We start from the raw sequence: 22,892 nt of genomic DNA, 5'->3' as shown, positions 1-22,892 counted from the left end.
CATCATCGCATCGCTTCCTTGATGAAATTTTTCCTACCAGTCCTCATGAGATTCTTTAGAAAAAGAGATCTGAAATTTTTGTATAGTACTAAGCCAAAGCTGGAATTACGTCATTAAATTGGAAAAATCTAAATCAAACATGGGGTCATGTTCAAAATTAAAGTTTACCTTTGATTAGTCCATCTGCCTTTTCACTGGTATTGTTCCCTCCAAGTGTCATAGATTCATCGTAAACATTACATTCCTGGATGAAAAGGCATATTTCTTACATAGTACTGCCGTCAGTTTTAAGTAAACTTAAAAATGCATCCTATTTTATATTACTTTACTTTACATAATAAAGACTACGTAAATTGCTACCCTATTCTGGAGCAGTGGAAGGAGGTGCATTAAGGAGAAAAATGTACAAATTGATGAAAAATTTTTTTCACAGGTATCTCAAAAAAGAAAACTAGTCTGTCTTAACCTTTTCAAAAGGAATACAAAAAGCAAACCTCAATTATAAATGGCATATTAGTTACTGTGAGAAACATTCACAAAATGGGATTTACTTTAGAATTAGAAGGAATTCTAAGACTACAAACTTTCAAACCAAGAGTCCCTAACAGATCTTTAATGAGGCTGCCACTGACATCCTTTTTATCTGGAATTCCCAGAATGTGTAGATGAAATAGTCAGGTTTCAGAATGCCTCCTCCCTTACTCTATCAGGGATTTTCCCTGCCAACTCTGACTTTGTCCTTTTCCCTTCATGTGTTCTCCTTTGTTTCAAAGTGCAACTATGTGTACATGAGCACAAGAACTTCTATAAAAGTAAAATTTTATACTTCTCTGTGAAATATTTTCAACTGAGTCTAGTAGGGCAGGGTTCCTCTAATCTTACTTTTAATTCTAGACTTGATTCTGTAGGTAGGAATGACAAATAAAATTGGGTTTAATTAAATTAATTCTTCCAGTGTAAAAAGAAAGGTAGGGGCTTCCCTGACAGCCCAGTGGTTAAGGATCTGCCTGCCAATGGAGGGGACATGGGTTCGAGCCCTGGTCCAGGAAGACCCTACATGCCGGGGAGCAACTAAGCCCACGCGCCACAGCTACTGAAGCCTGTGCGCCTAGAGCCCGTGCTCCACAACAAGAGAAGCCACCGCAATGAGAAACCCACACGCCGCAAGGAAGAGTAGCCCGCGCTCGCCGCAACTAGAGAAAGCCCGCGCGCAGCAATGAAAACCCAAAGCAGCCAAAAATTAATAAATAAATAAATTTATAAAAAATAAAAAGGTAGGTCATATTGTGAAAGGTAGGTCATATTTTGAATCAAAACCTCAGAGTGGTGTTCAGGATTGGTTAGCAGGAGTACAATGTAATTTTTGCCTAGAATTAGGGCCAATAAAGAATATTTTATTTCAGTTTTTTAAAAAATAAAAATTTAAACATCTTGCAAAATCTCATTAGAGTTTATGTTTTACTTAAAATGTGGTTGAAAAGAAAATCCATCCCCTTCCAATGGTATGAGTCTAAATAAATTAAAAATCCAAGATGTACCATTTTTAGAGATATGTAACTAGAAGTTATTTAGATAATTAACTTTTTAAAGCATTAGCTTCAAGAAACTGATGTTAAAAATGCCTTTCATGGCTTCCCTGGTGGCTCAGTGGTTAAGAAACTGCCTGCCAATGCAGGGGATACGGGTTCGAGCCCTGGTCCGGGAAGATCCAACATGCTGTGAAGCAACTAAGCCTGTGCGCCACAACTACTGAGCCAGCGCTCTAGAGCCTGCAAGCCACAACTACTGAAACCCGTGCGCCTAGAACCCGTGCTCCGCAACAAGAGAAGCCACTGCAATGAGAAGCCCGTACACTGCAACGAAGAGTAAGCCCCTGCTCGGCGCAACTAAAGAAAGCCCGCACGCAGCAACGAAGTCCCAACGCAGCCAAAAACAAATAAATAAATTTATTTTAAAAAAAAAGGTTTGTCACTTAAAAAAAAAATATGCCTTTCATCACTCTACCCAGTCTTCAATAATCAGTACAATCATTTATATTATATTAAATAGTATGCAAAAAATAATTCTAAAGTTTATCTACAAATAAAGGCCGTCCTTTACATTATTCATTTCATATTAAATGACTCTTAGTAAGCCTTTTCTTCATAGAGTTCAAAGATATAAAGTCCAACCTATCAAATCATACTATGCTCCAATCTCATGAAATTTAATAACACTTCACTCTGTAAGCTTGGAATATCCAAATCTATCTGAAATAATGAAATTTCTATTGCAATAAATGCTTAGCTGGAAATCACATTTTCAGCCTCAATTTCAACTAATATAGCAAACTAAATATCCTAAAACCTTCCTACTACGTAACATGTTAAATGCATGGCTGATCTTGGAGAAAAAGGGAAAGCCTTATTGATAATAATTTTTTAATTGGTAATTGACAATGAAGCTGTAAGTAGTCTTAGGTGCTATTCTTCAGTTTTAATAACTAAATGTAGAAAGGACAGACGTGGAAAGCACTGGACTATTCAGGGTAGGGAACTGAATCTTAGACATTAACAACAGAGTTAAACTCCCACTAAAAGTACGAAGAAGGAAATGCAACTAAGCGCAGAAATTAATAAAATAGAATCTTAATAAACAGTTGTAGGAAAGTGATATGCAGCATCTTTGAAAAGTAAAAAATAGGAACAGTAGAGAAAAGTCCAAAAAAGAGATATTTTGCATACACCTTGCACCTAGTTACTTCCTACTTTAAGTTCTCTGGATTTTCGGCTGAGAATGAAGAACAACCGTTTCATTCTTATAACATTTATTTTCCCTACAAAACTAATTCATTATTAATTCTTACAAACTGAATATACATGTATTATGTGTATATATGCTATATATAAAAATATACACAAATTAAGCATCAAGAATAGTCACCCATTCTCTCATCATTAGGACATAATTATCACTATTAACATTTTGGCACATACAGTATGTGTGACTACACTTAGACGTATATAAATATGTATTTACAAAATGAAGACTCAAACTCTATACACAGAGGTGTATCTGGCCTTTTAACTAAAAAAGATCATGGAAGTATTCTTCAAAAATAGGACTTTGTAGTTGCATAATATTAAATTTTATGGTTGTATCATAATTTTAACTGTTAACTTATTGACAGGTATTTCTTTTCTGCCTTTAAAATAATGCTGGGGAAGCAGACTTGTATTTTTCTCTTTGGAAAAAATGCATTTCTGATAACTTCTTTAGTTTCTTTGAAATGGCACTGCTGAATCAAAGATTATAAACACTTTTAAGGCTTTTGATACACATTACCAAATTGCCTTCAAGAATGTAGCATAAACTTTCACTCTTATCAGCAACACACGAGAAAGGCCATTCATCATATCTCTAAAAACCAGATATTATCAATTTTTTGGCAAAAATTTTTTTAATGACAAAATTAAAAGGTTTTACAATAACCAGAGACTTTCGAAAAAACACACTAATACTTCACCTTCTTCAGCTGATTTTTCTTAATTCTTTCAATAGGAAGAGATTTGCCATCATGGAAGTTGGTAAGAATCACTGCAATGGCTGTCAGAGTTTTGCCCTTTAAAATGTTTTACAAAGAAAAATGGTCAGATTCTGAAACCCAGTTGACCAGACAACATTCCGAAACTAATATTTAAATCAAGTAAGAAAATATCAAACAGCATTCAGGGCCACAGAAGTATGCTAATTATTATACTAAATAATATACATATTAGTGAAGTTATTTCATTCATTAAGTTAGTAAATGCTTTACCATGCCATATTACTAGGAGTATTAAATAATTTACTGTGTAAAATACTGTAAGCATCATTGAGAAATGTCATTTTATTTTTTTAATCCTTTTAATTGAGGTATAATTTTCATACAACGAAATTCACAGACTTAAAGTGTATGGTTTGATAGGTTTGACAACTGTATACACTGGTGTAACCACCACACAATTAGGATACAGAAAAATTTTATCACCTAGAAGTTGCCCTGTATTCCTCTGCAGTCCATCTCCCCACCTCTGTACCAGACAACGGCTGATTTGTCTCTATCACTATATATTAATTTTGCCTGCCTTTGAACTTGATATAAATGGAATTACTCAACGTACTCTTCTTTGTTTAGTTTCTTCTGCTCAATACAATTTTAGGCCTAGACCTGATTCAGAGCATGTGGTGACATGAGCTGGTATAAGCTGTTCCTTAAGAAGAATGGAGTAATATAGAGAAATGCTTATTAGCAATTCATTGTCTTTTTTTATTGCTAATATTCCATCGTATATGCATACATGGCACACTTATTTGTGCATTCACCTGTTGGTGGACCTTTAGATTGTTTCCAGTTTTTGACTACTACGAATTAAGCTGGAGCAGCTAGCAGTACAAGTATGTAAGTTTTCCATAAACGTATGTTTTTAGGGAAATGTCACTTTACTGAATGACTCCCATTTAAATGTCACATTTAACCCTGAACTAATAACTTTATCACAAAACTACAACTACTTGCTTGCCATGTAATTCAGAGCTAACTTAAAATGATTAGTAATCCCAGTATGGACATAAGATAATTACTTTATTAAATTTCATTTAAAGATATTTCCAAGACTTAAAGACTATATACCTTACCAATAAAGCATACAGGACAAGATATTTCTTGTGCATTTTTTAAAAACAGAATCATGAAAATTTTCATTATTTTCCATAGCTGAATTTATAATTAGCAACATAGAAATAAACCTCTTTCAAGTTGAAAGCATTGTAAAGCAGCAGTTTTCAAAGTGTGGTCCACAGGTCCTAGGAGCTCCCCAGGACCCTTTCAGAAGTATGTGCAGTCAAAACTATTTTAATAATTCTACTAAGACCTTACTTGTGTTGATATCTGTAGTAATTCCACAGAAAGCAATGGTGGGTAAAAGTGCTACTGCTTAGCATGACACAAAGCAGTTGGCACTACATTATACTAGTGGTCACTGTATTTTTAACCGCCACATACAGTTTAAAAAAAAAAAAAAAGACAAACCAAAGAAACAGTTTCACTTTAAGAACGCTCTTTATGAATGTTCTTGAGGGACTTCCCTGGTGGCACAGTGGATAAGACTCCGCACTCCCAGTGCTAGGGGCTGCTTTCAATTCCTGGTCAGGGAACTAGATTGCACATGCATGCCGCAACTAAGAGTTCGCATGCCACAATCAAGGAGCCTGCCTGCCGCAGCTAAGGAGTCCACCTGCTGCAACTAAGAAGCCTGCCTGCCACAACTAAGGAGCCCACATGCTGCAACTAAGGAGCTGGCACTTTGCAACTAAGAAGCCCACAAAAACAATGTTCTTGATAAAGCAGTACACATTCATTTTACCAAATCTCACCTCTTAAGTATACATGTTTTAACTATTCTGTGTAATAAGATGGCAAGTACACAAAATACTTCTTTTGCATACCAAAATATGAAGGTTATCTAGAGAAAAATCACTTGTGAGACTGAATTACAAGCCGAACTAGCTACCATGCATCGTCACTTTCAAGTACCACCATTTTAACTTGAAAGAATGACTGATAACTAGTTATTCATGACTGAGTGGCAGACATTTTCTTGAAAAAAATGAATAAAATGAGCCTATCAACTCCAAAGGAAACAACTGACAGTGTTTGTTGTTAATGATAAAATTTGCGCTTTCAAGCAAAAATTATGTTAGAAAACTTGCATCCAACACTATGAGTAGAAAAGCTTCCCAAATGTAAATGCCTTTCTAATAAGATCAGCAGTAGTATCAATGAATGTAAATTTTTTTGCATTGTATAATGAAATGCATCAACATTTGGCAGATCTGTGTAACTCAGTGAACCAATATATTCCAAATGAGCAACACCTAATGCTAAAAACCATGCATGGGTAAAATATCCATTCAACGTGCAAGCTACACCAATGGATATTAATGAAACAAAGTATAAAAAGTTCGTTGATATGATTTTTTAAGTTCCACATTATAGGAACTTTCCTGGCAGTCCAGGGGTTACGACTCTGTGTTCCCAATGCAGGGAGCACTGGTTTGATCCCCAGTCGGGGAGCTAAGATCCCGCATGGTGCAGCCAAAAAACAAAAGAGTTCCACATTATAATTATTAACCTTTAATAAACTAATATTTGCTTAATTTTCTTGTAGCAAAGAAAATCTAGTTATCTTAAAAACTCTTTTAAGATACTCCCTTTCAAATACATATCTGCATGAGGACTAATTTTCTTTGTATTCTTCAACAAAAACAACGTATCACACAAGAATGAATGAAAGAACAGATATGAGAATTCAGCTGTCAATTATTAGGCCAAACATTAAAGAGACTTGCAAAAATGTAAAACAGTGCCAGTCTTCTCATCAAAATTGCTTTTGTCTTGGAGTACATTTCATTGAAAAATATGCTATTTCCGTTAACACATAATGAGTTTGTTAACTGTTATTTTTAAAATAATAAAAAATTTTAATATCTAGTACCATAAATATTAATAGATATAGTAATAGAGACAACCCACAAAGACAGAACATAAAGAGTTGCTGAGACCAAAAAGTATAAAAACTGCTGGTGTAAGGAATCATATCTTTTCTTTAAGAAAACCCATGAAAGATAAGCTACCCTGAATTTCAAAAGAAAATTGAAAAACACATGTTTATATCATTACTGCCAATTATTTTAATTGTACCTTAGGCAAACAAGCCAAAAGAAAAAAAAAACAAACTCAGCATTATTTTAAGTGAAAACCACAGGAAAAATTATGTTCTACACTCACAGTGATATCGAGTCCCAAACTGGCACCAACATATTCCCATCTCTATATACTTCAAAATTACTTCATATAGAATCTTAGTTACAAAATAAAATGTTATTAACTCAAGGAAAAATATAATTACCAAACCCATATCATCAGCTAAAATTCCTCCATGAACATTTTCTGGTCGGTCCTTTTCAGAAAAATTTGTTATTGTGTTATAGTATAAGTCACTTCGCTGTTCCCAGAATGGTGGAAGTTCTTTACTGTTTTCCCGTGAAACCATCCAAGCTAGAGCTTGTTTTTGATGTGGAAGCAATGGTGTTTCAACAGCCTATAAATAAAAGAAACGTTATAAATAGAAATACAATAAGCCCTTTCTTTTACCCCATGCAGAATCTAGAAAAGTTGATCTTGTGATGAAAAAATGTATAGATTAATACCATATTTTTAAATTCCAAATACTTTTAAATAGAAAATACTGGCTCAGTACCTCAGCTGGTTCCATTTCCTGAGTTTTATCATCTTCCTTTAAATCTTCAAACAATTTGTCAAACTCTGTCTTAAGCTACAACAAACAGCAACAAGAAACATTATGAAACAAACCAATTCAAACAATAATTGCACTTAATTCAGAGATTTCAAGTCATTTAATTAACTAAAAGAGTCGAATACCAAAAGGTACATAAAATAAATTAATTCTTTGAGATACTACGCTGCTCAATAATGGCAGAATAAATAGATCCTTTAGGTAACTGTTACAGTCGAAAGAATACAGGATAGAGTTTTAAGTCCTGGGTTTCAGTCACAACTCTGTCACAAAAAAACCTTTATATAACTTTGGGCAAGACACTTTACCTATATGGCCCTGTAACTTATTACCACAAAAGAAATGGGATGAACTAGATTTAGAGTGTCTCTAAGGTTCCTTCTGCCATTGAAATTCTGTGATTCTATTAGCTGTATTCAAACCATTTTGGCAGATCCTACCAAGTATATTTGACTTTTTCAAGTAAATGACATTTCATTGATTATTATGAATAATCAGAAATAATCAGAAATTTGCTATGTGCTACAAAATATTAGGATAATTTCAATCTTATGCTAATCTTTAGTTGGTTCTTTAAATTGATCTAGTCCAATCGTACAGTAACATATATATATTATAATTACTTTTGTAAATTAGCAAATAAATACATAGCAACAGCCCAGAAGAAATCAGGCCAAATCTAAAAAGTGAGGAGAGGTAATCTGGGTTTTACCCACCAGACACAAGCTCAAGAGCTTCCCTCGTGGCGCAGTTGTTAAGAATCTGCCTGCCAATGCAGGAGACATGGGTTCAAGCCCTGGTCCGGGAGGATACCACACGCCACGGAGCAGCTGGGCCTTTGTGCCACAGATAATAAGACTGCTCTAGAGCCCGCGAACCACGACTACTGAGCCCACGCTCCACAACAAAGGGAAGCCACTGCAATGAGAAGCCTGCGCATCACATGGAAGAGTAGCCCCTGCCTGCCTCAACTAGCGCAAGCCTGCGTGCAACAATGAAGACCCAACGCAGCCAAAAATAAAATAAATTAAAAAAAAAAAAAAGAATGACAGACACAGGCTCAAGCCCTTCTAACAATGAGCAGGGAAAGTACAGTAACTACAATTAGAATATAAAAAGACTAATAACACTGATGAGTAGAGACAAAAAAAATTTTGATGTAATTGGTAGATTGATCTGCATTAATTTACTTTATACCCTTTTTTCCTCAAACTAACCCAGCATAACAGTATCCTGGATCACAAAGCAGACAAAGTAAGAAACAGACTAAGGCCAGAGATTCAGAACTAGTTTAGCACTGCATTTGCAACCTTCCTGAAAGGAGTTAAGTTTCAAGTTTCAACTTTTTAAAAATTATGGCTATTTTAAAAATTTCAAGTAATACAAAAACATCAAAACAGAGTAAAACATCACAGGTGTATACAGCAATGTGTGTGTTTCAATGTATATATGAATACATGTATGTGGACATAATCCTTATCACTGCTTTCTTTCTACATAAATATTTGCAATATATTTTATTTATTCTACATGTTCCTTAACAATATAAAGATCACTAATACTAACAGATGCATATTTATCTTATATTTTTAAACATCAACCTTCAGCATTTAAAATTCACTCTTCACTTTTAGTTATGAAATAAAAGAGAAGTGCACCTGTTCAGTTGTAATCTGTACTGCAGCATGAACTGGCATACTATAGCTTGGTCCCGCTCTTCCAGAGCCCCAACCACTTTCCAAACTGAATCCTAAAGCTATAATTTACAAAATGAAAAGAATAAAATCACCAAATGAAATAAATTATCTTTTGGTAAATAGCTTTTAAAGCTTGTCTAATAAGCTGAATTAAAAATTCCCTTAATATGTGTTTTAAAATTTTTAAAACTAAATCTGCTAGGTTATTCAAAAAATACTTTAAAAGAATTCCACATTATTTAAACAAACTTTTGAAAAACAAATAATACTTTTTCATTCTCTATTGGGAGATTCTTGTTGTCTATAACTTATTAAAGAGAATGTTTAAAATCAGGGATTTCCAGATATTATCACTGGGGGAAGTTAGGGGAGGGACCTCCTTGCACATTTTTCTGTGTATGTGTGCAACCTCCTATGAATCTATAGTTATTTCAAAATAAAGAGAAAAAAAATTCAAGGATTTCCTTAAAAAGATTCCTAACAAAAGAACTTGGAGCCTTCAGCACTAATTAATTTAGCCACACAAATTCAAGGTATTACTTAAGAGAATGAATGTTTTACAATTCCAGCATCTTAACAATATCACAATAATAGTAGGTTAAACCCTGAACTTACTTTTTGGTGCAGGACCCAATTTAAACCCATGTTTCTTCAACTGATCTGAAACTGCTTTTCTATTTTCTTCTTTTCCCCAAAAAGTCATATGCAAAGGCATGGTAAAAGCATTGTTTGCACCAAAAGGAACTACCCTATCATAATTAAGAAAGAAAAAAAAAAGAGAAATTAGAAGTGTTATTTTTTTACATTTAAGTCTCATTAAAAACCTTGTTAAATAACCGCCACATTCAAATTCTGCATGCAAGCAAAACAGAAAGGAACTAATTGAGCAGACTAGAAAGAAAAAGGACACGGACTAGGACCAACAATAACGAGAAGAAAAGGCAGTTTTTAGGACCAGAATGCCAGAAGAAACTCAGGTGAGGTAAAAGTGTTTAAATGCGTAGTTAGCCTATTACCAAGATCATAAGATAAGTAAAATAGCAAGTTTAATTCAGAAGGCAGAGCTTCCACTAACAGAACCACTGAGTGTAGCAACCCATTCTGGGAGCATGGGGAAGGATTTCCAAGAACTATTTCTGATCCAGGATTCGCTGAAAGTTTACTCTCAATATCTGAAAAACTTGATGAACTGAGAAAGGAGAAAACAAGTAAACAAGTGAGAAGACACTGCTAAATATTTATCTTCCAAACTCACCTTTTAATATCCTAAACAACCCATACTAAAATTGAGGTCACAGACACAAACGCATAAAAGAGAAAATGTAACCAAAGAGACTGGGAGTTTTAAAAAAGGAACAGGTGGTAGAACTAAGAAGGTATATGCCTAGATAATGCAACAGCTGCTACTTATCTCCAATCAAATGACGTAATGTGGAAATAAGTATCCTGCATTACCAGATCTTCCATTTATCAAGAGAAATATTTATAAATAATTTTGTATAATTAGGGAAAATTAATATGCATAAAATGTAGAATGTCCAGATATTCGAATATCGGAAATAACTGAAAAGAAAAATTAAACACTGTGTAGGCAAAACCAAACTCATGTACATCTGATCACAGGCTATCAGCTTACAACCTGATTTAAACAAACACTTCCAAACTTCTCAAATCAATGCACTAAAAGGCTTTTTAAAAAGCTTTTTTCTTAAAAGACGGTGTGGACTTTCTAATATTTGAACCAAAGTCTATTTTTCTCCATGGTAATAATTTACCAGGAAAGTGAGGGAACAGCTATTTGATGGCTAGGGTAGTGCAGGCAGATGAAAGAAGAATTAAAACATTTATTGAATGCATACTAAAGGTATAGTGACAAAAGTTGTCAGGGCAACTTTACATACCCTTACATCCAAAGATCACTACAACTCACAATTATTAAAACTGAACTCCAAAAGTGCATTACCCTTCAACTTGAGCCAATTTGTTGTCCATGATATAGGCCAAGGCAGCTGCAAGATCTTTCTTTATATGGCCGACCTGATTTCCATTCACATTGTTTACTTTAATTGCATTCTTATCATAAGGGTTATCAGGTTCTCGTTGTAAAGCAACCATTTCATTATTATTAACCTAATAAAAATAATAAACAGATATTATTATAAATAATAAACATATAATGATACCTTTCTTCATCATACTTTATCTGGGATTTCCATTCATTTTTTAATGCTTACTGAATAACACCACATATAAGAAATGCACATCTTCTTGGACTCATATTTCTATAGAAACATTAAAGAACATATTTTATAATAATTCTTTTACAATATTTTCCTAATTTATATTCAATGGAAGTTAACCCTTGATATATAAAAAATACAATCAAAACTAACAGATGCACATTATCTAAAATTATTCAACATTATAACTTCGAAAACAGGTAATCTCTTGAGTGCTTACTATGGGCCACACATTGTTCTAAGTACATTACATAGACTGACTTTTAAAACTGTCACGACCCTTTTGGTAGGTGTTATCATTATCTCCATTTTACAGATGAAGACACTAAAGCACAGAAAAGTTAAGTAACTTGCCCAAGGTCATAAAGTTAATAAGTAGCAGAGCTAGGATCTGAATCCAGGCAGGCCGGCTCCTAAGCCTAAATTCTCTAGAATCTCAAAGGGTTAAAAGGCGTTAATTATAAGAGAGAATGGAACTGGAACAAGAAAATACATCCAGCCTTCAACTCATGCCATTATCTGATTCCACTTAATTAAAAATGGCCTGAGGGTGACATAATTGAAAATGGAAGAGTAAGGACTTCCAAAAATTCTCTCTTCCATAATAAAAGCAATGAAAAAACTGGCAAAAACTGTTTGAATCAACTTTTTCAGAACTCTGGAAACTAACCAAAGGGTTGTAGAAACCTGGGGAATCTTAATTCAAGAAAACAGCTGAATATCGGTGCCCTAGTCTCATCTCCAGCTCTCAGTTACACGACAGCCTTTAAAAGTAACAACCTGCTGCACTTCTTAGTACAGCCTAGCAGTTACCAGAGTGAGCACACTGGAGCAGAATTTCAAAGATTTATTCCTATAGAATTGTCATTATTTGACCTGTATGGTGGTTCCCTAGAAGACCCCCACCTGCAAAGCTGTTTCTATTTGACCTCTGAGCTTACTCAGCACATAAAACGTTCTCCCTTGGGTGGGTGTTTGTCAAAAACAATTTTACAGGCAGTGCGTAACAGCTAGGGCAAACAAAACAATAACCAAAGGGCTTAAGAGGAAAAAGCGGAGAATAAGATGTTCAAAGCTCCAACATATTCCTGGAAATCTAGAAGGCCAAATGCAAGCACAGGGCTGTATGCATGCTCAGGGCTGTGAATATGTTCAGGAAAGACCTGAGAAGGTCTTAAGCTCTCACCTCTGGCTAAACTTGAAGCTCTGAACAGGCAGGAAATAAAGGCTAAGGCAGAGCTGTCAACTGCCAAGCTGAGTGTTGAAGGAGTGCCCCAAATGCACACAGATCCTCTCAGTAAAGACTGGGAAATTTACCGGTTCTAGTTCAGTCATTACCTGACCACTAAGCTAACCAAATACAGATATCAGTGGCCAGACACAACAAAGACTTTCACAGGGTTAATTTAGCAAAAGTTACTAAACAAACAACAATAACCAAAATCAGCAACAACCAATCCAGGGGAGAAGGAAGAATCTGATTTCTAGAGCTGCCAAATTATTTTTTTTTAAGCTCACATTCATCATCACATATAGGTATTTCTAGTTGAAGTATAGTTGATTTATACTATTGTTAGTTTCAGGTGTACAGCACAGTGATTCAGTTATACATGTATATAAGTACATACACATATACCTATATACACAAATAATTTATAGATATATATAAAATCTATTCTTTTTCAGATTCTTTTCACTTATAGGCTATTACAAAATATTGCATATAGTTTCCTGTTCTATACAGCAGGTCCTTCTTGGTTATATAGCAGTGTGTATAATTTATCCCAAACTCCTAATTTATCCATCCCCCCATTCCCCCTTTGGTAACCGTAAGTTTGTTTTCTATATCTGTGGATCTATTTCTGTTTTGTAAATAAGTTCATTTGTATTATTCTTTTTAGGTTCCACATATAAGTGATATCATACGATATTTATCTTTCTCTGTCTGGCTTACTTCACTTATTATGATAATCTTTAGGTCCATCCACGTTGCTGCAAAGGGCATTATCTCATTCTCTTCTATGGCTGAGTAATATTCCATTGTATAGATATACCATATCTTTATCCATCCATCTGTTGATGGACATTGAGGTTGCTTCCATGTCTTGGCTATTGTAAATAGTGCTGCAATGAACATTGGTGTGCATAGATCTTTTTGAATTACAGTTTTCTCTGGATATATGCCCAGGAGTGGGATTACAGGATCATATGATTTAGAGTTGCTATATTATTTAAAACGTCTACTTTTCAACAACAAGAGAGACATGCAAAGAAACAAGAAAGTACAGCTCACACAAAGGAAAAAAGCTATCAATCATCTACCCATAAGGAAGCACAGATGCTTGACCTACTAGAAAAAAACTTAAGTTTTAATTTTAAATATGTTCAAAGATCTAAAGCAAACCATGTCTGCAGAACTAAAGGAAAGCATGAGAACTATGTCTCGCCAAATAGAAATTCTGGAGTCAAAATGTATGTAGATAACTAAAGTCTAAGATTCACTAAAGAGGCTCAAACATCAGATATGAGCAGGCAGAAGAAAGAATCAATGAAGTTGTTGACAGGTCAACTGAGACTATAACGTCTGAGGAACAGTTATAGTTTGAGGAACAGAAAGAAAAAAGAATGATGAAAGATGAACAGATCCTGTGGGATAACAGCAAGCATACCAACACACACATGATGAGAGTCTCAGAAGGAGACGAGAAAAAGAGGTAGAGAGAATATCTGAAGAAATAATAGCTAAAAACTTCCCAAATTTGATGAAAAAACATTAATCTACATATTTAAGAAGCTCAACAGGGCTTCCCTGGTAGCACAGTGGTTGAGAGTCCACCTGCCGATGCAGGGGACATGAGTTTGTGCCCCGGTCTGGGAGGATCCCACGTGCCACGAAGCGGCTGGGCCCGTGAGCCATGGCCGCTGGGCCTGCACATCCGGAGGTTGTGCTCCGCAACGGGAGAGGCCACAACAGTGAGAGGCCTGCATACGGCAAAAAAAAAAAAAAAAAGCTCAACAAACTCCAAGTAAAAAAAACTCAAAGACATTCAAACCCAGACACATCAAAATCAAACTGTGGAAAGTACACTGAAAGCAACTGAGAGAAACAACTCATTACATACAGGGGATCCTCAATAAGATTAACATCTGATTTTTCACCAGAAACCCATGGAGACAGTGGGATAACTTCTCAAAGTGCTAAAAGAAAAAAATTCAACCAAGAATTCTATATCTGGAAAAACTATCCTTCAAAAATAAAAAAGAAATTAAGAAGTTCCCAGATAAACAAAAACTGACAGAATCCATCACTAGCTGACCTACCCTACAAGAAATATTAAAAGAAGACCTTCAGGCTGAAATCAAAGGCACTAGACAGTAACTTGAATCTACATGAAGAAATAAAAAGCACAGGTAAATGTAATTACACAGGTAAATATAAAAGACAGTATAAAATTTTTTAGTTGTAACTTTTCCCTCCTATCTGATTTAAAAGGACATAATCATTATAAACCTGTATTGATGAACATATGATGTATATAAAGAATTAATCTGTATGAAAACAGCATAAAGAAGTAGGAAGGAAGACAACAGAACTATCTCAAAGCAAGGTTTTTATAAACAATTGAAATTAAGTTGCCATAAATCCAAACTAGATTCTTATGAATTAAGATGTTAGTAGTTCCCAAGGGCAACTACTAAGAAAATAACTCAAAATATATAATAAAGAAACAACCAGGGAACTACTATGGTACACCAGGAAATACTTAACACAAAAGATTTAACACAAAAGAAGGCGGAATGAAGGCCAGACCCAAGAGCCACATATTCTATGATTCCATTTACATGAAATGTCTAGAGTTAAGTAAATCCATAGAAACAGAACATAAATTGATGGATGCCATGGGCTAAGGGGAGAGAGTAATATGGAGTGATTACTAATGGGTACAGGGTTTTGGGAATGATGAAAATGTTTTGGAATCAGTGCGGATGGTTTTACAACCTTGTGAATATCTAAAAACCACTGAATTGTACACTTACAAATGATAAATTTTATGGTACGTGAATTACCTAAATTTTTTTAACTGCCTGAAAAATACACAAGAAACCTGCTTTAAACCTCTCCCAGCATCTGTTTACTGACTCAAGAGACTACAGCCTGACCAACCAGATTATCAGACAAATATTCCTCTCTAATAATTCTCTCTAATAATTCCTCTTTGAAGATATTCTGTGAGGCATAGCTCTGTTCTCTACCAGACCGCCTCCCCATTGCCACTGCTTATAGCATGATCTTCGTTAAACCAGATATGCAAATTCCAGAAAATATATAACCAAAAGAAGTAGGGCAAAACGTTGAGACTATAAAAACAAAGAAAACATGATCCAAGCACATGACAAAAAAGGATATATTAGTAAAACAAGATTAAGATGACAACAAAAAGACAGAAATAGGACTAATTATAACAATACTTTTAGAATAGAATGGAAAAGAAATAATCTACTTTATTATAAAATAAAGATTTTGATGGGTCAAGACATAAAAAATGTAAACATAAGCAAATTGAAAACATTTTTAAAAAGTTAAAAATTAATAATGCCACCAATACTATATAACAAATCTTAGGTGATACAGCCAATGTTGTACTTTGAAGAACGTTTAAAAGATTAAAATCTTTTATTATTAACATTAAGTGTTCGAATCAAGAATGCAAAAATAAAATAAAATAAAATGGACCTAAGGAAAATAGGATAACAGAATGTAAAAGAGAAATCAATGACCAAAGCAAGATGATAGATTGTTGTGCCGGGAGGAACCAAGATGGCGGAGTAGAAGGACGTGCTCTCACTCCCTCTTATGAGAACACCAGAATCACAACTAGCTGCTGGACAATCATCGACAGGAAGACACTGGAACTCACCAAAAAAGATACCCCACATCCAAAGACAAAGGAGAAGCCACAATGAGACGGTACGAGGGGCGCAATCACAGTAAGGTCTAATCCCATAACTGCTGGGTGGGTGACTCACAGACTGGAGAACACTTATTCCACAGAAGTCCACCCACTGCAGTGAAGGTACTGAGCCCCCCGTCAGGCTTCCCAACCTGGGGGTCCAGCAATGGGAAGAGGAATTCTCAGAGAATCAGAATTTGAACCCTAGTGGGATTTGATTGCAGGACTTCGACAGGACTGGGGGAAACAGAGACTCCACTCTTGGAGGGCACAAAGTAGTGTGCGCGTCGGGACCCAGGGGAAGGAGCAGTGACCCCAGGGGAGAATGAACAAGACCTACCTGTTAGTGTTGGAGGGTCTCCTGCAGAGGCGGGGGGTGGCTGTGGCTCACCCTGGGGACAAGGATACTCGCAGCAGAAGTTCTGGGAAGTACTCCTTGGTGTAAGCCCTCCCAGAGTCTGTCATTAGCCCCACCAAAGAGCCCAGGTAGGGTCCAGTGTTGGGTTGCCCCAGGCCAAACAACCAACAGGGAGGGAACCCAGCCCACCCATCAACAGTCAAGTGGATTAAAGTTTTACTGAGCTCTGCCCACCAAAGCAACAGTCAGCTCTACCCACCACCAGTCCCTCTCATCAAACCTCTTAGATAGCCTCATCCACCAGAGAGCAGACAACAGAAGCAAGAAGAACTACAATCCTGCAGCCTGTGGAACAAAAACCACATTCACAGAAAGATGAAAAGGCAGAGGGCTATATACCAGATGAAGGAACAAGATAAAACCCCAGAAAAACAACTAAATGAAGTAGAGATAGGCAACCTTCCAGAAGAGGAATTCAGAATAATGATAGTGAAGATGATCCAGGACCTCAGAAAAAGAATGGAAGCAAAGATCGAAAAGATGCAAGAAATGTTTAACAAAGACATAGAAGAATTAAAGAACAAAAAAACAGAGATGAACAATAAAATAAATGAAAACTACACTAGAAGGAATCTAGAGCAGGATAACTGAGGCAGAAGAATGGATAAGTGACCTAGAAGACAGAATGGTGGAATTCACTGCTGTGGAACAGACTAAAGAAAAAAGAATGGAAAGAAACGAAGACAGACTAAGAGACCTCTGGGACAACATTAAACGCAACAACATTCGCATTATAGGGGTCCCAGAAGGAGAAGAGAGAGAGAAATGACCAGAGAAAATATCTGAAGAGATTACAGTCGAAAACTTCCCTAACATGGGAAAGGAAATAGCCACCCAAGTCCAGGAAGCACAGCAAGTCGCATACAGGATAAACCCAAGGAGAAACACACCGATACACAGAGTAATTAAATTGGCAAAAATTAAAGACAAAGAAAAATTACTGAAAGCAACAAGGGAAAAATGACAAATAACATAAAAGGGAACTCCCATAAGGTTAACAGCTGATTTCTCAGCAGAAACTCTACAAGCCAGAAGGAAGTGGCATGATATACTTAAAGTGATGAAAGGGAAGAACCTACAACCAAGATTACTCTACCTGGCAAGGATCTCATTCAGATTCGATGAGGAGCCAAAAGCTTTACAGGCAAGCAAAAGCTAAGAGAATTCAGCACCACCAAACCAGCTCTACAACAAACGCTAAAGGAACTTCTCTAAGTGGGAAACACAAGAGAAGAAAAGGACCTATAAAAACAAACCCAAAACAATTAAGAAAATGGTAATAGGAACATACATATCAACAATTACCTTAAATGTGAATGTATTAAACGTTCCAACCAAAAGACATTCAGGCTTGCTGAAAGGATACAAAAACAAGACCCATATATATGCTGTCTACGAGAGACCCACTTCAGACCTAGGGACACATACAGAATGAAAGTGAGGGGATGGAGATGGAAAAAGATATTCCATGCAAATGGAAATCAAAAGAAAGCTGGAGTAGCAATACTCATATCAAATAGACTTTAGAATAAAGAATGTTACAAGAGACAAGGAAGGACACTACATAATGATCAAGGGATCAATCCAAGAAGAAGATATAACAATTATAAATACATACGCACCCAACATAGGAGCACCTCAATACATAAGGCAACTGCTAACAGCTCTAAAAGAGGAAATCGACAGTAACACGATAATAGTGGGGGACTTTAACACCTCGCTTACACCAATGGACAGATCATCCAAAATGAAAATAAATAAGGAAACACAAGCTTTAAATGATACAACAGACCAGATAGATTTAATTGATATTTATAGGACGTTCCATCGAAAAACAGCATATTACACTTTCTTCTCAAGTGCGTATGGAATATTCTCCAGGACAGATCACATCTTGGGTCACAAAGCAAGCCTCAGTAAATTTAAGAAAACAAATCATATCAACGCTATGAGATTAGAAATCAATTACAGGGAAAAAACCGTAAAGAACACAAACACATGGAGGCTAAACAATACATTACTAAATAACCAAGAGATTACTGAAGAAATCAAAGAGGAAATCAAAAAATACCTAGAGACAAATGACAGTGAAAACACGAAGATCCAAAAACTATGGGATGGCAGAGCGGCTGGGCCTGTGAGCCATGGCTGCCGGACCCGCGCGTCCGGAGCCTGTGCTCTGCAACGAGAGGCCACAACAGTGAGAGGCCCGCGTACCGCAAAAAACAAACAAAACCTATGGGATGCAGCAAAAGCAGTTCTGAGACGGAAATTTATAGCTATACAAGCCTACCTCAAGAAACAAGAAAAATCTCAAATATACAATATAACCTTACACCTAAAGGAACTAGAGAAAGAAGAACAAATAAAACCCAAAGTTAGCAGAAGGAAAGAAATCATAAAGATCAGAGCAGAAGTAAATGAAATAGAAACAAAGAAAACAACAGCAAAGATCAATAAAACTAAAAGCTGGTTCTCTAAGGATAAACAAAATTGATAAACCATTAGCCAGACTCATCAAGAAAAAGAGGGAGAGGACTCAAATCAATAAAATTAGAAATGAAAAAGGAGAAGTTACAACAGGCACCACAGAAATACAAAGCATCCTAAAAGACTACTACAAGCAACTCTATGCCAATAAATTGGACAACCTGGAAGAAATGGACAAATTCTTAGAAAGGTATAAACTTCCAAGACTGAACCAGGAAGGTATAGAAAATATGAACAGACCAATCACAAGTAATCAAATTGAAACTGTCATTAAAAATCTTCCAACAAACAAAAGTCCAGGACCAGATGGCTTCACAGGTGAATTCTATCAAATATTTAGAGAAGAGCGAGCACCCATCCTTCTCAAACTCTTCCAAAGAACTGCAGAGAAAGGAACACTCCCGAACTCATTCCATGAGGCCACCATCACCCTGATACCAAAACCAGACAAAGATACTACAAAGAAAGAAAATTACAGACCAATATCACTCATGAATATAGATGCAAAAGTCCTCAACAAAATACTAGCAAACAAAATCCAACAACACATTAAAAGGATCATACACCATGATAAAGTGGAATTTATCCCAGGGATGCAAGGATTCTTCAATGTAAGGAAATCAATCAATGTGATACACCATATTAACAAATTGAAGAATAAAAGCCAAACGGTCATCTCAATAGATGCAGAAAAAGTTTCTAAAAAATTCAACACCCATTTATGATAAAAACTCTACAGAAAGTGGGCATAGAGGGAACCTACCTCAACATAATAAAGGCCATATACGACAAACCCACAGCAAACATCATTCTCAATGGTGAAAAATTGAAAGCATTTCCTCTAAGATCAGGAACAAGACAAGGATGTCCACTCTCACCACTATCATTCAACATAGTTTTGGAAGTCCTAGCCACAGCAATCAGAGAAGAAAAAGAAATAAAAGGAATACAAATTGGAAAAGAAGAAGTAAAACTGTCTCTGCAGATATCATGTTACTATACACAGAGAATCCTAAAAATGTCACCAGAAAACTACTAGAGTTAATCAATGAATTTGGTAAAATTGCAGGATACAAGATTAATGCACAGAAATCTCTTGCATTCCTATACACTAATGATGAAAAATCTGAAAGAGAAATTAAGGAAACACTCCCATTTACCAATGCAACAAAAAGAATAAAATAACTAGGCATAAACCTACCTAGGGAGACAAAAGACCTGTATGCAGAAAACCATAAGACACTGATGAAAGAAATTAAAGATAATACCAACAGATAGAGAGATATACCATGTTTTTGGATTGGAAGAATCAATATTGTGAAAATGACTACACTACCGAAAGCAATCTACAGATTCAATGCAATCCCTATCAAATTACCAATGGCATTTTTTACGGAACTAGAACAAAAAATCTTAAAATTTGTATGGAGACACAAAAGACCCCGAATAGCCAAAGCAGTCTTGAGGGAAAAAACCGAGCTGGAGGAATCAGACTCCCTGACTTCAGACTATACTACAAAGCTACAGTAATCAAGACAATATGGTACTGGCACAAAAACAGAAACATAGATCAATGGAACAAGGTAGAAAGCCCAGAGATAAACCCACGCACCTATGGTCAACTAATCTATGACAAAGGAGGCAAGGATATACAATGGAGAAAAGACAGTCTCTTCAATAAGTGGTGCTGGGAAAACTGCACAGCTACATGTAAAAGAATGAAATTAGAACACTCCCTAACACCATACACAAAAATAAACTCAAAATGAGTTAGAGACCTAGATGTAAGACTGGACACTATAAAACTCTTAGAGGAACACATAGGAAGAACACTCTGACATAAATCACAAAAAGATCTTTTTTGATCCACCTCCTAGAGTAATGGAAATAAAAACAAAAATAAATAAATGGGACCTAATGAAACTTAAAAGCTTTTGCAAAGCAAAGGAAACCATAAACAAGACGAAAAGACAACCCTCAGAATGGGAGAAAATATTTGCAAAGGAATCAACGAACAAAGGATTAATCTCCAAAATGTATAAACAACTCATGCAGCTCAATATTAAAGAAACAAACAACCCAATCCAAAAATGTGCAGAAGACCTTAATAGACATTTCTCCAAAGAAGATATACACATGGCCAAGAAGCACAGGAAAAGCTGCTCACCATCACTGATTATGAGAGAAATGAAAATCAAAACTACAGTGAGGTATCACCTCACACCAGTTAGAATGGGCTTCATAAGAAAATCTACAAACAAATGCCAGAGAGGGTGTGGAGAAAAGGGAACCCTCTTGCACTGTTGGTGGAAATGTAAATTGATACAGCCACTATGGAGAACAGTATGGAGGTTCCTTAAAAAGTAAAAATAGAATTATCATATGATCCAGCAATCCCACTACTGGGCATATACCCAGAGAAAACCGTAATTCAAAAAAACACATGCACCCCAATGTTCATTGCAGCACTATTTACAATAGCCAGGTCATGGAAGCAACCTAAATGCCCAACGACAGACGAATGGATAAAGAAGATGTGGTACATATATACAATGGAATATTACTCAGCCATAAAAAGGAACAAAACTGAGTCATTTTTTGAGATGTGGATGGATCTAGAGACTGTCATACAGAGTGAAGTAAGTCTGAATGAGAAAAACAAATATTGTATATTAACACATGTATGTGGAACCTAGAAAAATGGTATAGATCAACCAGTTTACAGGGCAGAAGTTGAGACACAGATGTAGAGAACAAACGTATGGACACCAAGGTGGGAAAGCCGCAGGGGTGAGGGGATGGTAGTGTGCTGAATTGGGCGATTGGGATTGACAAGTATACACTGATGTGTATAAAACTGATGACTAATAAGAACCTGCTGTATAAAAAAATTTTAAAAAAAGAAAGATGATAATCATAAAAAAATCCAAGAAAGATTACTTGAAAAGATGAAACAGATAAATCTCTATCAAGGCTAATGAATAAAAAATAAGAATAGACACAAATACATAACACAAACAATGAAAAGAGGAATACAACCATAAACACAGTTTTACATGTATATGACTACTATGCAAACTCCGTGGCAATAAGTTTGAAAATATAAATGGATGCTTTTCTTTAAAAATATGAATTGCCAAAATTGACTCAAGACGTATCTGAATTATGGTGAGTTTGAATGAAGCCAGACTTAAAAAGTACACACTATATGATTCAACGTATATGAAGCTCTAGGGAATTCCCTGGCAGTCCAGTGCTTAGGACTCCGTGCTTCCACCACAGGGGGTACGGGTTCGATCCCTTGTCAGGGAACTAAGGTCTCACATTTTTGCATGCCGCGTGGCGCAGCCAAAAAAAAAAGTATATGAAGCTCTAGAATAAACTAAACTACAGTGATAGAAGTCAGACTGGTGGTTCTTCAGGCAGAGGCAGGGATGAAGGACTGCAACAGAATACAAGAGAACTTTAGAGGTAATGGAAATGATCTATATGTTGATGGGGTGGTGATGATCAGGTATATAGCTTTGTTAAAACTCTTAGAATCATACACTTCAAATGCTTGCATTTGTAAATATATATATATATAAATCACATCTCAATAAAGCGGAAAAAAGTTGAAAATAATAAAAAGCATGCAAAGATAAATACCTCAATTTTTATTACAAGATTTCTGTCAGTTATGAACTCGAAAACATCAACAAGGAAAAGTACAACGAAGATCTGTATTGACATGAAAAGATATTCCTAATATTTTACTT

General features: G+C 35.7%; 1 protein-coding gene across 6 annotated transcripts in view; it reads right to left on the bottom strand.

Moving 5' to 3' along the window:
- Window positions 1-22,892, bottom strand: part of HLTF (helicase like transcription factor) — a 58,980-nt gene that overhangs the window by 31,719 nt on the left and 4,369 nt on the right. For all 6 annotated transcript variants that reach the window (XM_029214513.1, XM_029214514.1, XM_029214515.1 and 3 more), the window contains 7 exons: window positions 10,998-11,164; window positions 9,650-9,783; window positions 8,996-9,093; window positions 7,281-7,355; window positions 6,930-7,121; window positions 3,506-3,601; window positions 169-244 (listed from right to left, as the gene is read on the bottom strand). In XM_029214513.1, coding sequence (XP_029070346.1) covers window positions 169-244; window positions 3,506-3,601; window positions 6,930-7,121; window positions 7,281-7,355; window positions 8,996-9,093; window positions 9,650-9,783; window positions 10,998-11,164 — 838 coding nt within the window. The remainder of the gene's footprint in view (window positions 1-168; window positions 245-3,505; window positions 3,602-6,929; window positions 7,122-7,280; window positions 7,356-8,995; window positions 9,094-9,649; window positions 9,784-10,997; window positions 11,165-22,892) is intronic.

Source organism: Monodon monoceros, unplaced genomic scaffold, assembly GCF_005190385.1.
Source record: "Monodon monoceros isolate NGI ecotype Baffin Bay Population unplaced genomic scaffold, NGI_Narwhal_1 Super_Scaffold_11, whole genome shotgun sequence".
Taxonomy (NCBI): Eukaryota; Metazoa; Chordata; class Mammalia; order Artiodactyla; family Monodontidae; genus Monodon; species Monodon monoceros.
Note: the sequence above shows the minus strand (reverse complement) of the source record. Positions and strands in the feature narration are given on the sequence as shown.